Source organism: Meriones unguiculatus, chromosome 1 (assembly GCF_030254825.1).
Source record: "Meriones unguiculatus strain TT.TT164.6M chromosome 1, Bangor_MerUng_6.1, whole genome shotgun sequence".
In the NCBI taxonomy this organism is placed as follows: domain Eukaryota; kingdom Metazoa; phylum Chordata; class Mammalia; order Rodentia; family Muridae; genus Meriones; species Meriones unguiculatus.
Window position 1 is genome coordinate 88272711 of NC_083349.1, and position 17657 is coordinate 88290367.

Consider the following 17657-nt stretch of genomic DNA (forward strand, 5'->3'; position numbering starts at 1 on the left):
CTTTGTTTGTTTTAAATTGTGTAACAGTTAATATTCTCATGGTCTCTAATCCTACATTATCATCCTTGAAAACAGGAATATGCCCTTTCCTTGAATAAATAAATCTTTCTTATGTGCTAAAAGTTAACATATTAACTAGAATGAGAGTTCACAGTTCTACCTTCTTGCATTTGTATCATCTAACCTGCTTCAAAAATAACCATTTGAACGTGAGCCAAAGCACTAAGTAAGAAATAACATTTAAGTTTAAATTTGTAAAATAGGCTTTAGAAACACATGTTTGGATTCTGCCAAGTCAGAAGCATGCCTGCCTCAGCTTTGCTTGTATGGCCATTTCCAGAGTCTGTAGTTACTGTGTCAATGGTAGCATCATGACATCTCTCAAAGATTTTGTGACTTATTGGGGGTATTTCAGAAGCCCCTTTGCCTGAGATAATGTCCCAGTGACAGATAACTCCAGTATGTGTGTTCCAAATGTCCTATGTATTGTTGTTCTGTATATGGATGCAGGGTTTGAGATCACATGTAAGAAATTGTGTTTCGATTTCTTGTTAGTAAAATAGTTTGTATCTCTGTATGGATATATTTCTAAGAATGTATAAACATAAATTTTAAGTATATACATTCATCTATTATACACTGAAAAAGTATCTTTTAATAACTCGAAGTACTTTGTCAATTATATAACTAGTCATGTGGAATACTTTATTTTTATATATGTTTGTATCTATTGGGTATAATTAATGGTGAGTGCCGCTTCCGTCTTACTATGTCAGGCTCAAATGTTTCTGTTGGTATGTTTAACAGACTTTTATTTTTCATTTCATGACTTTTTATCAAAATTTGTTCCCTAATGCAAAACTACAGATGAAAAGATTTGATTTTTCTATTTCTTCTTTTTAAAAAGATTTAAAAAGACCATTTGTATCAGATGATTTTCAATATCAGAACAGTTGCTATTACTATTTTAGATACATAAAGATGAAGAACAGCCTTGTCAGTGGATCAGTGAATTTAACACATTACTTTCTAGGCAGAAAGAATGTGACTGTCATGGCAGCATAGTCTGCCAACATACCACATGAATGAGTTAGAATACAGGACAGAGCTTAAGAGATCAGCAAAATGTATAGAAATTCAACAAAGGTAAGGATAGCATGAATGCAGGTCAGTGTATTTCTGCCTTAAGAGCTTTTGAAATGAACCTCTTCAAACTAATATCTTTTTGTGCCAGTACCCAGAAGCAAAGTTGAATTCAAGAACATCAGTCATAATTGTTGTTTTGATTTCTTCTGTGTGAATTTCTAATACTCACAGAAGCCAGAGCCCAGTTAGCGTTGAATATATTTCATTTAATGAAGGTAATAAATAAAGATGAAGTGAAAAGGAGAACTGTGTGGATAAGCCTCTTCATCCCCCCCGATTTCTTCCCCCAGAAGGTAGCACTGGACTCCCTTTCTGATGGACCCTTCCCAAGTGGATGTGGACCCTGACCTCTTTCATCTCATTCTGAGTTTGGAATCTGCAAAATATTTCACCATTCTGGGTATGACAAAAATGGCTAAGGCAGATGAATACACGTTAGGGATTTGAATTGTATGATGGGAGAATCATGATGAGTGAAATAAAATCTTTTTCTTCATGGTGCATTGTACATAGTATTTTTTTTTTTTAGTTTGTTATCGTGTTTGAAACTTTAAATTCAACAACTTAAATTTGTGTCTTATGATTTGTAAATAGAAATGTGTCACTTTTAGTTAAATATAATTAAGAATAATCTCTATTTTAATGAAGTATAGCTTTCTTTTGGAGAGCTCATGCAATGCCCAGAGCAAGTGTAACTGCTCCTGGCTGTATGTGGCTCCAAATATTCTTCAGGGAATAGTTTGTTGTCTTTGCTTTTACATTTCTTCAGTTGACAATTATCAAAGATATTATTTTTAGCATCACTAATAACTCTACTTTATTCTGTTTTCACTTAGAATCTTAATTTAGCAACTTCCCTTGAAATTTAGTATTTTCCTTCTCTCTCTCTCTGCATGTGTGTGTTTATGCACCAGTGCACATGCTTGCACGTGCATATGGATGTGCAATTAATTCAATATTGTGTGTGTCTTTGTATAACTGTTCATATCATTTCAACATTTGTTTATTTTTTAATTTACTTATTTAGATTTTGCTTTAATAGTTTTCTGAGAAAAATGAGTAACTTTAAATCAAGAAATATAGCAGTGAATTATACATGCAAATCCAGCCATAATTGCTGGTCACTGGTTGAGGGGAAGAGGATAATTATTATCTAGTTACATGTTGATGCTTTGAAGAAAGTTCTGTATTTTCCTTCACAGCATATAATTGTAATTATGCATTTGTATCTTCTGTTCTATTTCATGTTGCCTTTTTCTTAGTAGAGTGGAAGCTCCAAGAGGGCAGGCAATTCATGTTTCTTGTTGACCATTATATCTCAAGGTCATTTTTTTCTTATCATATCTTGAATTTGCCATTTTCATTTTTATGCTATTTTCAGTGTATACAGTCTGCCTCCTTGGACTATAAGGAAAATGGGTCAAAGTAGATAAAGTAAAAAAAATAAAAGGGATAAAAAATTTTAGGTAACCAAAAGAAACTAGCAAAATATTATACAGAATATGTTTGTCTCTTCTCTAAACTTTTGTTTCTCTTTTAACATTCATCCCAAGCTGCTATAAGTCTACCTAGTAATGCATCATACTGACAGAATTTCCATTTGCCTTTGCATACCCAACAGTGGATCTCTAAAGAAAAATAGAGTCAAGGTATTTTGGTATTTAGTTCTCATGGTCTTCATACTTAGAAGAACTACAGGTAGCTCATGGTGGCTTGAAAAGAAAAATTCATTTTTCTCTAGGGATGAGCACCCAGATATGGTTTCAATTTTCTTTGTATTTTTATTTTTATTAATTACAGTTTATTCTCTTTGTATCCCCTATGTTTTCAAATTTTAAATGTCATTTACTGACACAGGGAAAAATAACCAAATTTCATTTTAAAACATTCTATTAATGAGAAAACAGGTAGTTTACTTCTGTGAAATTCAGCTCTATAGTATCATTGTCTTTGTGATTTCATCCAGATTTTTCTAATTTCCTTAATTCCAAGTGAGCCATAAATTGGGAGTATTAAGCTGTTGGAAAAGTCAAATTGAAGTCTTGTATAATGATATGCATATATTTGGTGTCATATAAATAAAAATCCTACACCATGTATGTAAATAATTTGAATCTATCAAATGAACTTTTATTATTTGATTATGCATGATCCCAGATGTTTACATAAGGCCAAAGTTCTATTAGTAAAGCAATGAAATGTGTTCGCATATTTTAAAAATATGTTATACCTATAGTATTATTGACATTAGTATTAGTTATCAAATCAGAATCAATCCTAAGTAAAATCAAAACAAAATTTTTCAAAATGAACAACTGATCTCCTTAAAAATTGAAAACAGCATTCAATATTGTACTGTTTTAAAACAATCTGTGATATCATGTCATGATATTCTATTACATGTACTCTTAAAATAAATTTAATATTATTAGAATGTAGAGGCAATTCTGTCTCTTTCCCTCTCTCTCTCTCTCTTTTTTGTCAGACTGCTATAACAAAGTGCCACAGATTAGGTTAGATTCTAAACAGAAATTCGTTTGTCACAGTGCAAGTGCATTTGTTGTGTGGTGAGGGCTGCCCACTGGCTATGAAACAACTTCTTTTTGTGTCCTCAAGTGCTGGAAACTAACAACGGGTGCCGTTGTGTTAGACAGACCCCTATCCGGGAGGAGCCTTGCTTAACCCGACACCTTCACTGTGTTCTTGCTGTGCGCATCACCAGTTCCCACAGGTAACTTCTGGGGAGACACTCGCCTTCAAACCTAACATTTCCCACGTTTTTGTTGTTGTTACCGTCTCTCAACTCTTCTTTGCCTCGGAGGAACGCTGTGCTCGACTTCTGTTCACCAGCACCCTGATGTGCGTGAGCTTTTAGAACTTCTAAATATATTTTACTGTGGCTTCAGTTGTCCAATTCAATTATAAGATAATCATACTTTATTTTGTATAGATCCTTAAGTCACACTTTCTCCTTCAGCTCCCTAATATTAAGCTATCTCCACTGCTTAGAAGAGTGTGTGGCATGATATAATCTTATTTTATTGAAATTTTGTTTGTTTGTGTTATTTGTGTAAGATAAGGCATAATTGTCTTCAGCTGTCTGTCATTGTAACTGCTGCCATTGCAAGTCAGGATCTTTCTTATTCACAGCCACAGAACTAGAAAACAGCAGAATTTTAAATGTCCACTTGGTTCATATGGGCAGCAGAGGAGGTCTCTAACCACTCAGTGTGGCCTTTCAACTAATCTTTATTTTAATGTCCATCAGCTCAGTGTCCAGTTAATGCAAGCCACTTTAAGAAAATGTATTTGTTTGTTATTTCTATGATTTAACGTATCTTGTGTTTCTAAATAGTAAATCTCAGCTGTTTTCATTCTCTGTAATATTGGTCGACACAGAAAATTTCCCATGTCTTTATGAATTCTGTTCATATTTAAATGCTGATTACATCAGAATTTTATTAGACTTATAGAAGATTAACCACTGTTCTTGGAACATACAAGAAAATTGACATGCTATTTATGGAAAGAAGAAGTTCGACAACTAGAAAATTTCATGCTTTCTTGAAAAATGCTGCAAACCACATTTAAATATTGACATAAGTGACTTTACAAAAGAATATTCTCTCTTCTAAAATTATCAAATTTGTTGAACTAAAAATCAGTTTTGTTCATCTCAATATTTTAATCAGCTCATTTAGGATAGAGGGACGTTCTTTGTAAATAAAACTGCAGATAGATCAGATGTTTAAAAACTATAATTTTATATGAAATAAAACCATATAATTTCTCATAGTAGTTAATATAAACATGACTTTAAATCTTGCAGAGAACATTAGAAATTAACTTGAAAGCAAAGGTAGCACTCAGTGTCGAGGGAGATCATACTTAGCATGATATGGGAAACTTTGTGAACCAAACTGAAATAGTTAATACAAAATGAGCCTTATAGACACATCAAAGATTTTCTTCCAATTATATACTAAATAATCATGAATTTGGTCTTTGTCTGATGTTTTTTTCCAAGATAAAGTTGAAGGAAACTGTTGCAAAACATTGTCCATTTTATTTTCAAGTTTTCTTTTTAGAGTAGTGAAACGCAATGCGGTAACCTGGAGGCAGCTATACTGTGGCGGGTAAGAGTCCTGGATTCCCAAACCTGGGGTTAGGCTCCATATTCATTCTTCCTGATCTTTAATAAATTCCTTAGCCTTTGGATCAGGCCCTCAGGAGGCTGAAGCACACGGATTGCCATGCGTTCCAGGACAGCCTGAGCTACACTGTAATTTTCTATTCAAAACAAATCCACAAAAAACACCAACTAAAAAAAGAACAAACAATCCACAAAATTTTAACCTCATGTATCTAAATTTTAAGATTTGTAATATGGAGATTATAATTTGTAACTGCAGAGAATAGGGCCACTTATAAAAAATCCACACCTGAAGGTGATGATAGGTTGCAATTATGCTTATGGCAAGAACAGAAAAAATATCATATCCATTTGAATTAAATGAGTTTTGAAAATGAATGAGCCATAATCATAAGCTTATCAAACATGGTATCACTGTTTTACTATCTACTTACCACATATGTACACCCTATCAGTATTTATGATTGTGAGATTAATTTACATTGTAATACTCTGAATTTGAGCATCCTAGTGGCCCAGAGTACAGAAAGAATATGCAAAAGAGGGTTAGACACTGATGCCTCTATAATTCTCAGCATTTGCTTAATAATGGACAGGCAGATTGGACAGTTTGTAAACTTCTATTTTTAAATTTTACTTGGAAATGAATTTTGGTGTTTTGAAGAACACTAATTTTCAATGTTTGTCTTTCTTTTTTCTTTCTTTTCCTTCCTTCCTTTCTTCCTGGACAAAACCAAACCAAAACAATAACAACAACAGAACCCCCAAAGAACAATAAAAGCAGAGGTCTTCTCATTGGATTAGTAGGATACAGAGAACTTGAGGGACCTTTGACCTTCGTGTTTCCTGTTTCATATAGGAGGCCTTTGGGAATTTAGGAACTATTTGAAAGCTTTTTCTATAAGAGTGATAGTCAAAGGTTTACTTTAAAATTCTCATGCTCATCAGTTTTAAATGAGTATTTCTTTAAGGCTGCAATTCTTCCTTGTATATCCCCATTACTGCAAAGGTAAGAGAGGTGGCCTCTGGAAGCTGAGTTTCTAAATAATTTGTTTCTTTGTGGTCCTTTAAGGAAATATCCTTTGATAATATGTGGCAGAAAAATGAAGTTGATATCTTTTTTTTTTCTTCAATAAGTTCAGGTTCTGTTTCTCACTCAAAGAAGTAAAATTTCTCATGTAGAAGTTCTCAGCTACCTATTCTGCAAGGGGCTTTCAACTTTTCAAGCCTAGAGATGATTAGTGATACATGTTAATCTGGATGATTGGTTAAGTGTTCAGATCTGTAGATATAGAAACTGAACTGATGAACAATAATACTAAGAACTCTCCAAATTAAAAACATGTACAAAGCTGTAGAACTTAGGGCCACTTAAAAAAATGAATGTCATTTAATTTTTGGTACTTTTTCAAGGGAAGGAAAGGAAGGAGGAAAAGAGGAGCTTGAATTGGAGAAGAAGGAAAAGGGGAAGAGTGAAAGAATCAAAGACTGGATTGGAGAGAGGAGGATTTTTCTGCAATCTTAGTCCTGAGTATTAGGAGTCAGCATTAGTGTGAATGGCACACTGTTACACAATAACAGCATGCTTTTCAGAATGGATGCTTTCCTGAACTTAAAAAAAATATACCCACACTGACAACAGTTACTACTTCCCTGGATAAGGTTCTATAGTTTGAATTTATGGAAAAGGCCCCTTAACATACCAAACAAGTTCCTTTTTCTTCCATTGGTTTACTTACCTTTGCAGTGCTGTGTACCTTAGACTACAGGACAGCACACTCAGAATTGGCAGAACTGAAGATCTGCGAATCCACTATATTTACTTTTAGCCAAGTAAAATTTAGGATTCCTAGAGCTATGAATCAAGACTATTTTTTTTTTTTACTTTGTAGTCATTTTATTATGTAACACAGATATAGTCTATGAAATTATGTCACCAAGGCCATGAATTAGATCATTCAGAAAATGAAAACACTGAAAAAACCTTTTGTTATGCATTTTATTTTAAAGCCACATTTTACTTTTTTTTTTTTTTTTTTTGGCCAGAGTTACTTGGTCAGCTGACAGCTTATTTGATTCTCTAGAGTTGGCATTATAAGACTATACATTTGGAGAAAATTAAATTATCCACTTAAAGAAACAAACAAATTTAGGTTAAGCAAGCATGATGCCAAAGGATAGAAATCTGCAAATTGGTCAGTTATGACTCCACTTGGCCGGGATGCGTTGGGAGACAGACTAGCTAGCTGTGGCATTTCAGGCATTCCTAGTAGCTAACTGCCAGAAATCTGTAACGACTAATGACAGCTAAGTATCCTAAAGCTGTGCTGACCTAAAATAAACTTGTTGACTTATAATAACTATCTTTCTAGTGACTGTGAAATGAAAGAATACATATGTGACCCACAGTAAAAGGTACATGCAATTCCCATTGCTTGCCCAGCAATTGAGTTTATAATGACACACCGTACCTGTTGTGACAAAGGCAGTTTCTTCCATGGAATTAAGACATGTTAGATTCAATGAAGCAGAAGAACAAAGACGCTAGCAAGTGCTTCTCAAAGAAGTCTAACTGTCGAACTAATGACTGTGAGTACTACTCCTTTTGATTTTTGCTCTGTCATTATATGTAAGAGGAATGTCAGGAGGTTTTAGGCTATGCCCCATTGTACTTTCTCTTCCACTATTAGAAATACGACATTCCTGAACTAAAGGAAGTAACTACTCCAGAGGACCAATTTTTAAGCAAAGCACTCAAGTACTACTATCCTATGTTAGGACATGTGAGCAGTTGTTCACAGTACAGTACAACCTTGACGCCATTCCCTATGCTCTGAAAGAGTAGTTCTCAGAATGAAGCATATTTTTAAATATAAAAACTTCCAAGAGATTTAAGAGGGAGCTTTATTCATATGTTTATGGAAGTTTGGAATTACGTACTTAAAGCAAAATAAAATAAACAAAACAAACATTAATGTTTTTCCTAAGAAGAGTTAAAGAGCAAGGCAGCTGCCACCAATTCAGTCAAATGGTTTTTGCTTTCCGGATGCTAGGTATTTGAACTTCATGGTGACAAAGTCTTGTTTGTTACTTTTGTGTATAGTAACAAATCTATATTAGCTCACTCCATACTGCTTCCAAGTTAAGTTTTCTCACCACTGAAAAGAGTAACCGTTTACTTTAAGAGGATTTCTCCTATTCAGAAAGGTGGAGTTAGTCAGCTATCCTTGACTCCTCCAACTAAATAATTGTTTTCCATCTAACTAAGTGCTCATTAAACTATTTAAACCTTTCTGTAGTGGTCATTAAAGTATTGAGGATATAGTTCAGATTGTGTTTTAAGAAAACATAATGAAACTGGGCATGATAGTGCACACCTTTAATCCCAGCACTTGAGAAGACAGAGGAAGGCAAATCTCTGTGAGTTCTAGGCCAGCCTGGTCTACAAAGCAAGTCCAGGGCAGCCCAAGGCAACACAGAGAAACCCTGTCTCATTCAAACCAACCAACCAACCAACCAACCAACCAACCAACCAACAAAAACAAAAACAAAACTCTGACTATATCACAACTTTTGAACTTTTAAAATGATACCTGGTCATGGATTCTCTACAACACATTCATGATCAGTCTCAACAGTAAAATCTGATAAAGAGATCTGACAGAAAAAGACTGAGTAAGAAATAGTGAGCAAACAGATAAATATGTCACAAATATATCTGTATATTGACATCTTTCTGAAGATTAGAATGAGTCATTAAATAGAAATATGTCATTTGAACTAAGATCGTGCTTTTGGAAGGAGATATTTGATTCCAAGAGTTTACTAAAACAGGAGAAAGAATAATCTTGGAGACATTAAAAAATAACATATATGTATATTAAAAAATCTAAGAAAAAGTGGTTAAAAGAAACAGCTACATAAGAAATAATAGTCTTAAAATTGCTAAAGATGTCAAGGCTGAGCTCCTCCCTGGCCAGGAGGAAATGATTTTGTAGACACTATGACTGCAAGACATTAATTATTTCTCCAGTCAGAGTAAATGTGGAAGAGTAATTATAGGAGGTGGAGAAGGCCAGTTCAGAATCTAGAAAGCTCTTTCTAGGGATTGTTGCATATTTCATGCAACTTAAGGGGGGCTTGGAAATTATATCCTCATTAAAAATAAATCTCTCAGTTGCCCAGCCCTGCTAAAAAAAAAAAAAAAAAAAAAAAAAAAAAAAAAAGCTGAAAGTGCCACATAATTCTAACTAATGAATCTGTCCTTAGTGATCTGACGATATGAGACACTAGACAAGTGCATTTTAATGTGAGTGAAACATATTAGGTGACATTGTGCAGCTCTTTGGTTAGCCTCAGGGAGTTCTCTACGGAGAAGGAAGCCATTAACTCACTGTCATAGTTGGTGGATGACTCACACAGGAAGTGGAACATGATAGAAAGAATCTAAATTTGGGGGATAAAAGACTGCCTGTGTCAATAATAACCATCCACCCACTGAATACACTTAGATCAAACTAGTCAGAATGGGCTCTAATATAGGGCCTGATATTTACTTCTATTGTGAGATTATCTAGCAGGATGGCAGTGATGTTCATTTTCTATTAACAGTTCTTTAAAGACAAATTTTTTTTGTTTATTATTGAGGACAGGTGTTATCCATGGAAGATAAGAAACTTCAACAAAAATCATGTACTATACCTTATCTTTGCCAAAATCCAAGAAATAATTAATGCAAAGCCTGTAGCCAACAATCATGCAGATTGGGGTAGGGTTTGCCTACAGTTAGACCCCAAACTCTATATTATTTACTATGTGTGTTTCGTCAAGTTATTTGACCTTTTGAAATCTCATTACTTATATTTGTAAATTATAGGTTAAATTACTTGTTTTACTGTAGAGATTAAATACAAAAAGCCAAATATAATATATTTCTAGAGATTAGTGAGTGTTCACCTGCAGAACATGTGGAGAATTATATGTATATTGATAATTAAAATAAAATGAAGTAATTTTCAAGAAAAAATCAAAAGAAACTTTTTGAACCACATAAAATAAATATAAATAATAAAAAAACCTTCTCATCCTCAGTGTACATTTTTAAAGCTCACTGAGTTCCAGATGTTGACAACTGAAGTGAAATAAAAGGACTATCGGAAGTTCATATACATACACACACACAGTGATAGTATCATATACATACACACACACACACAACTTTGGTCTACACAATTCATACATACATTTACATACACACATATACAACTTTGGTGTACACAAGACATACATACATATGCATACATACACACATATATATAAAACTTGGGTCTACCCAACTCATATATACAAACAGATATATTTTTTACCCAACTCATATATATACACATATATTTTTTGAAATAGGGCCTTATGTAGTCCAGGCTAGCCTTATTCTTTTTATGTGACTGAAGATGGCTTTGAACTTCTGGTCCCCCTGCCACCATCTCCTAAGTGCTGAGATTACATTGGTTTTAGGATGTATTAAGAACCAAACTCAGAGCTTCTTTGCTAGGCTTGAGTCTTAGAACAGCTATATCCCCACTTCAGTAAAGACTTTTATTTCACTGTTAACTAAGTGAAAAGACAAACATAAACAAAACCCTTACAACACACCTGACGCATCATGTGAATGATAAACAAATGGTCTCAGCATCCTTTTTGAGTCTAAATAGCAAAGGCAGGATGTTTTCCTTTAACAACAATAATAAAAATGTCCTTAATTGAGGTGTTAAGGTCCTATTCACAATGAACTGGTTTTAATACAACCAGATAAAACCTTTGCTCTAATTGCTTCACAAGAAAATGCTCAGCTTGCTTTTGACTTGTTTTGCTTAATTGTTTTGCTGCATTGAAAACTAACATAGGCTGGAAAAAAAATGGTAATTCCCTTCTATCCTTGAATGCCCTTCCAGGTTTTATTTTGGAGTTTAAAAAAAAAATGTGTGGGAGTTGTAAGTCAGCAAATAGAGCTTAGTAAAGGGCTTGGGGCAAGAACATGTGTGATCTTATGTTTTAGACAAAAGTAATTGTGAAATACAATAAAATCAGAAATGCATACAAAGTTCTTGAGACTGGAAAAGGAATTAATTGACAAATAGTAGCACCATGACACGGGACAAAACCGCAAACAACCCAGGAACAAAACGTACTTTCTCTGCAGCAATGTGGATCTAAACTCAGTTTGTAATCCCAGAGGCAGAACAGCGTTGATGTCTCTAAAAAAAAAAAAAAAAAAAAAAAAAAACTTGAAGTAAATATTGAAACTTTAAAAAAACGTATTGTATTATTAATTACAGTTTATTTACTTGGGATCCAGGTGTAACACCCTCCTCTTCACCTCCCAATCCCACCCTGCCTCCCTCTTCTCCTCTCATTCCCCTCTCTAAGTCCACTGATAGGGGAAGTCCACCTCCCCTTCCATCTGATCCCAGCCTATCAGGTCTCATCAGGACTGGCTGCCTTGTTTTCCTCTGTGGTCTGGTAAAGCTGCACCCCCCTCAATACTGAAAATTTTTAGAAGTTGTTAATCTGGGCTGCCGGACCTCCACCATCACCATCATGGGTCGCATACACGCATGTATGCTCCCGGTAAAGGTCGGCGCTGCCCTACCGCCGGAGCGTCCCCTGGTGGCTGAGGTTGATGTCTGATGACGTGAAGGAACAGATTTAGAAACGGGCCAAGAAAGGCCTGATTCCCCTCCCAGATATGTATGTGATCCTGATGGATTTACATGGCTTGGCAAAGGTCCGGTTTGTGACTGGTAATAAAATCTTGAGAATCCTTAAATTCAAAGGCCATGCCCCGGACCTCCCTGACGATCTCTACCATTTGATTTAGGAAATTCGTTGATGTCAGAAAGCCTCTTGAGAGGAACAGAAAGGATATGGATGCTAAATTCTGCGTGATTCTGATAGAGAACAGAATTCTCTGTTGGTTGGTTACTACAAGACTAAGCGGGTCCTCCCACCCAATTCAAAATACGAGTCTTACACAGCCTCTGCTCTAGTGGCATAAAATTCTCTTGTGTGCACAAGCAATAAAATAACTTTGAATAAAAGAAAGGTTGTTAATCTGAATAAATATATGCCTGCTCAAATGATCACTGCTTATCCATGTTTATGTTCTAAAATATTTACTGATTATCTCCTAAGGGCTGTGTTCTGTATTTTTTCCGTTCTGATAAAACAAATATGTATAAACTTACAATGAAATGCCTGCTATAAGTATTCCTCTCTCATAGCCAAACCCAGATTTTTCTTTCCCAGAGTTTACGTTTTATGTTTCTAATACCATTCTTGCCAGAGCTGAAACCTTTCCAACTCTTTCTGGCCCATTTGTTTTTCTGTACTGAACATGCTACATTTGCTAGGCTATTCTTCAAGTACAAAAGTAGTCACTGTCCTGCTTTCTGAGCAGGGCACAGTAGAATGAAGTGTGCATCTGGAAATGATGCTTCTCTCTTTCTCTCTCTCTCTTCTCTCTCTCTCTCTCTCCCCGTCTCCCGTGTGTGTGTGTGTGTGTGTGTGTGTGTGTGTGTGCGCGCGCGCGCGCACGGGTGTGCACTCTTAATTGATTTTGTTATTGTTGTTTTTGACAACTGTCAATTTTTAAAATAAAGATAGCCTCCTCATTCTCTGCTCAGGAGTCTATAATGTGAGCCTTCTGGGAGTCATGCAAATTTTCTATTCAACTCGAACCTCAGTTATTAAAAAGCAACTCTTTTACCAAATGTTCTATCCAAGATATTATGGATCAATAATAAATAACAAGTAATGCAGGCTGCCTGTTCTAGAGCACAGTAGGTATAGACATTTTTACAAATGTTCTTCTCAACATAGTAGAATATTTTATAGGGACAATGCCCCACCTCAGCTGAGTTACTAACATCATGGTTTTCAGCTGAATAATATGGTTGGAAAATTACAATTTCTACTGTATTGATACTGTAACAAATTATCACAATTTTACCAATGCAATTAGAATAAATTTGTTACCTTACTTTTGTGTAGGTTAGAAGTGTGGTATATATCTTTCTCACTAATATTGGAATTTGGGAATTGGAATTTTTTTTCTTTTCTAGTTTTTAAACTCATCTACACTCCTTGGCTGGTGACCCCATTCTTTGAACTGTTGTTTCATGGTCACACTTTCTCTGTTCTTCTTTCTGTATATCATTCCTTATAGGGAATTTGCAGTTATTCCACATGGTGAAAGTCTATGTTACTCTCCCTGTTCATGTGTTCATTGTTTAACAAACTTAATTATATCTTTAACCATAATTGCTTTCCCTTTGTAATAAATGTATTCTTATGTTCAAGAGATTAGGATGTAGAAACTTCTGTGTGCTGTTCTTTTGGTCTTCCATGGTACAGAAGTGCTAGTTCCAAAAAACAGAAGCAAGTAAATATGAATACAAGAAGTAAGCATAATATAATTAGAAAAACAGATAAAGTCAAGAGTGTGAAAAAGTTTCAAGGATCAAGTTTTCACCTGCCTTTGAAAAATAAAGATTATGTGGACAAGACAACAAATTTCAAAAATATATAACGGAAGGGAACAAACCAGGCAACTGTGGTTTAGTCAAGATGATACGTGGAACTCTCTTTTGTTTTTGAGAACCAGAGTTGGAGAAAGGAGAATACATAGGCGATATGATAGGCGATATATCATTTTGTAGTTGACTGTGCAGAGCTGAAGGCAAGACTGAAAATAACTGATTCTAGAGTTACCGTCATAAGTCTGTATTTTAGTGACGATATTATTTGTAATGGGGATTACTTAATAAATGTGTAGCACAGCATAGATGACACCGAGGTGCTATTTTAAATCCCAATGTCATCACATAAAGATATGCTATATAGTCACTTGATATAAATAACAAAAAATGTAAAAGGAAATAAAGTTGGGCAATACCCCAATATCCAGGTTTATCAGTCAGAATACGTTTTATAATACTTCAGTGCACAACTGTTTTTCTGCACTGTTCTCTACCTGTTCCAAATGTGCCAACCATTCAGTAAATATTCTACATAATAAAGTCATACTTGGAACGTTATGTAATAAATGTACTCTCTCAGTCTTTTACTTTAGTTTGTATGAGTGAAGTATAATCTATGAGGTTCTTTGAGAGTTCTTTGTGTAAAAGTGAGGACATATTCACTGGTAAAGGGAGCTCCTCTAGGAGAGGAGAACACAGTTACAATGTGTGGTAACACAGAGCATGATTATTGGCAAGTACGGCATGGCTGCAACACCTTAGTGGCTCAGAAGGTGTGCTGAAGCAGGAAGCTGACAACATTCTAATCCATAGCTGTAGATATTTTTAATAAATTTTGGGAGCAACACACAGAGCCCTTCTTATCTCCACAGGCTCTGTAACCAGTAGAGCCCAAAGCAAATTCATGAATCATTCAGTATTAGCTATTTGCAGATTTCTGTGTACCTGAATATATGATCTGGAATTTGATACTGATTTTGGAATCAATACTTAATTGTTACTGTGCTCTTTGTAAATATATATTGTGGGGTCAGAGTAGTGATATTACCAAACCCTGCTTTAGAAGACACCTTAATATCAGAGTTGCCATTTTCAGTGTTGAAGACAGAAGGGTTAGCTAGAAAAAAAAAAGGAATGGATTGTGGAATGAATGAGGTTAAAGATAATGAGATCTGAAGAAGGATGGTTCAGATGTGACAACTACAAGAGTCAAAATGGCCTGGGTTCTAGTCTTTGATTAGTAATCCATACAGAGCAAAGGTCACAGGAAATGGTTGTTAAATAAACTTGTAGAGACTTTGAGAGTTTAACTGGGTATGGCAAGTTAAAAGAAGCAAAGGTCACTTTTTGGGTATCAGTAATTGGGACTACAAAGATCACGCTTCTGAAAGAGTGTGCAGGAGAATGTCTCAGAAGATGCTCAGATAGACACCTTCAAAACATGGGTAAAAACATGAAGACTGTTCTAGGCATGGAGAGACAGGGCGAGAATATAGTACTGAAGAGGAACACAAAAAAAAATTAAACTGTGTTTCAACCAGAAAAAAAAAAAAGGTGAATATAGTTACCCCTAATAAGACAAAGGTTGGATAACTTTGTGCATGCCAATTATTTCACAGATGAAGAAACAAGGAAGCAAGGAAGTGCTTTACCCCAGATGATGTGACAAGTGATGCTTAATGTAGTTTTAAAACATAAAGAATACCGAATTCTGTGCCCTCCATCACATGCTACTTGCCTTGTGCCCATTCCTACCCCTGCACTTCACAGCCACTGCTGTCTGCTTAAGGGGACTATTTCAGCCTCTTTTTCCAAAGCAGTAGATTCACCTTAGGACTGAATAATATGGAGGGTTTCAAGATGCCTCTTTCTAAAATACAAGACATAGTAGAAAGAGACTGGGCCTGCCTAGAACACCTAGGTGAAAGCTAGTAGGCTCTTTTTTTTTTTTTTCCAATTTTAAGAGGTTTAGCTGAGGCATTCTGGATTGTCTCATTTTCTGAGTGAATTTATTGTTATAAAGCAAGCTGTATTCTTCCATTCTAAATTACATAGATGACATAAAGCTAATGGATTTCAAGTGGTTCTCTGTAGAGCCTGAGGCTTTGGGTAGACATGCCAGGACCACTGTGAAGGAAGACCTGCTATAGTTAAATCAAGCTTCCACAGCCACTAATCTCTTTCAATATTGGATTTCCTTCCATTTTGTATATGTATAAAGGGGCTCTTAATTCCAGAATATTTGAGAACTATTGTTAGTGTTATTAATCTGAGGACTACAGCCAACACTTCAGACTTTGCCCTTTGAATCTTTAGATTCTATTAAAGCACTCCAGATCCCATGGTTTCAAAGGAATAAATCAGACAGGTTCCATTTTTACCATAAAAGTACCTTGGGGGCCTTTGAGCCTGTGGTAAGCAGCTTCTCTGGCCTTTGCTAGCCCAGTTTCTTTTGCCTAAGGACACATTGAGAGAAGTAGATTTTATGTTTCCAATAGAGAACACCAACCTTGCCCCTAAGTGGGGAAGACAACCAGGCTTGAGACACTTATTCTGGAAGCAATACAAATATGTTCATGTAGATTTACCACGATTTGCACTCTTTCTACCTTTAATTTGTAATCCAAGTTCTAATGTAGCACAAACTGATGATTCAGAAGGCCCGTGGGGCAACTCGAAAGTGGTTTCATATGGTAGCAAGTTAGAGCTCAATATCACCATACACATACATTAAACACACAGCTTACATAGCCATTCTTTTAAAAAATGCATTTTATACCAAATGGAAACAAATATTATTAAAAAAATAGTTTTTGAGCCACATTACTGTCTTCACATAGTTAGAACAAGTTCAACATTGAAGTTGAAGAGTCAATCATGTTTGCTAACATGCTAGGATGAAATAGTCAAAATAGAAGTTATGATCATCTGAGTGCCAACTCCCCAGAAAGCAGAGAATTTTTAAAATGGGGTTTTAACAGTCCTCTAAACTAATCACAGTAACTTTTTTATAGTTTACTTTATATTCCATCTATTTATATAGTTATTATGTGTATGATAGATGGGAACAAACATTCAGTATTATTAATTGTAGCCATATCATTGGGATTTTCTCCTTAGCACATTAGCTCTTTATTTATATCTGTGACACTACTTATCCTTCTAATAATTCTAAAGAAAGCAAGGTTGTATAATAAAACTTTACATTTCTATGAAAGTCTATTTTTATTTTTGTATTTATTGTTCCTTTTTCTTTGTTTGGTTTTGCTTTGAAGCAGTGTCTCACTCTATAGCTTAAGAGCTTGCTATGTGTTCTTCACTGGCCTTGAACTGGTGATCTCTTGTTTCAGCATTCTAACTGATAGGACTGCAGGCCTATGCCACCATGTCCAGCTGATTTTCAATTTAAAAGCTCTTATCATCTCATAGCAATTCTCAGAGAAAATGGATAATGATGCTTCAGTGCATCATGAGAAAAGATGACCAAGATAGTGACTTTCCCAGATGCTATGTGACTGAACAGCAAGGTCAGAACTGATGATATTCCTAGGATCCAAGTGGAAGCCATGCAGCACTGGGTGTAAGTTTTCTGCCATCAGTGGAGTGAATACACAAGGCACACTGAGTCTTAAAACAGCATACACAAGTCCTCAAAAGCAGTGCTGTTCACAAATTAAATCACGCAACAAAATTAATTTATATTGAATTTTTAGATGACTATTTCCCAGGATAAGTTAACTTGATCTCTGTGCTGGAGTTATGAAAATCCTTCTTTTTTGAGAGTGGAGTTTTGTGTATACATATAGCGCATTAATATTTAT

General features: G+C 35.1%; 1 protein-coding gene and 1 pseudogene across 44 annotated transcripts in view; both read left to right on the forward strand.

Moving 5' to 3' along the window:
- The window catches only part of Nrxn1 (neurexin 1), a 1167492-nt gene that overhangs the window by 115924 nt on the left and 1033911 nt on the right, over positions 1 to 17657 (forward strand). For 3 of the 44 annotated variants that reach the window (XR_009594901.1, XR_009594896.1, XM_060393278.1), the window contains one exon: positions 1437 to 1546. The exons of the other annotated variants lie outside the window; for them this stretch is intronic. Coding sequence is in view for 1 of the 3 variants with exons in the window: in XM_060393278.1 (XP_060249261.1) it covers positions 1462 to 1546 (85 nt within the window). In the remaining 2 variants the exon portion in view is untranslated. Of the gene's footprint in view, positions 1 to 1436; positions 1547 to 17657 lie in introns of those variants that run through there. 44 annotated transcript variants of the gene reach the window in all.
- Positions 4048 to 15717, forward strand: LOC132657077 (small ribosomal subunit protein uS15-like; annotated as a pseudogene).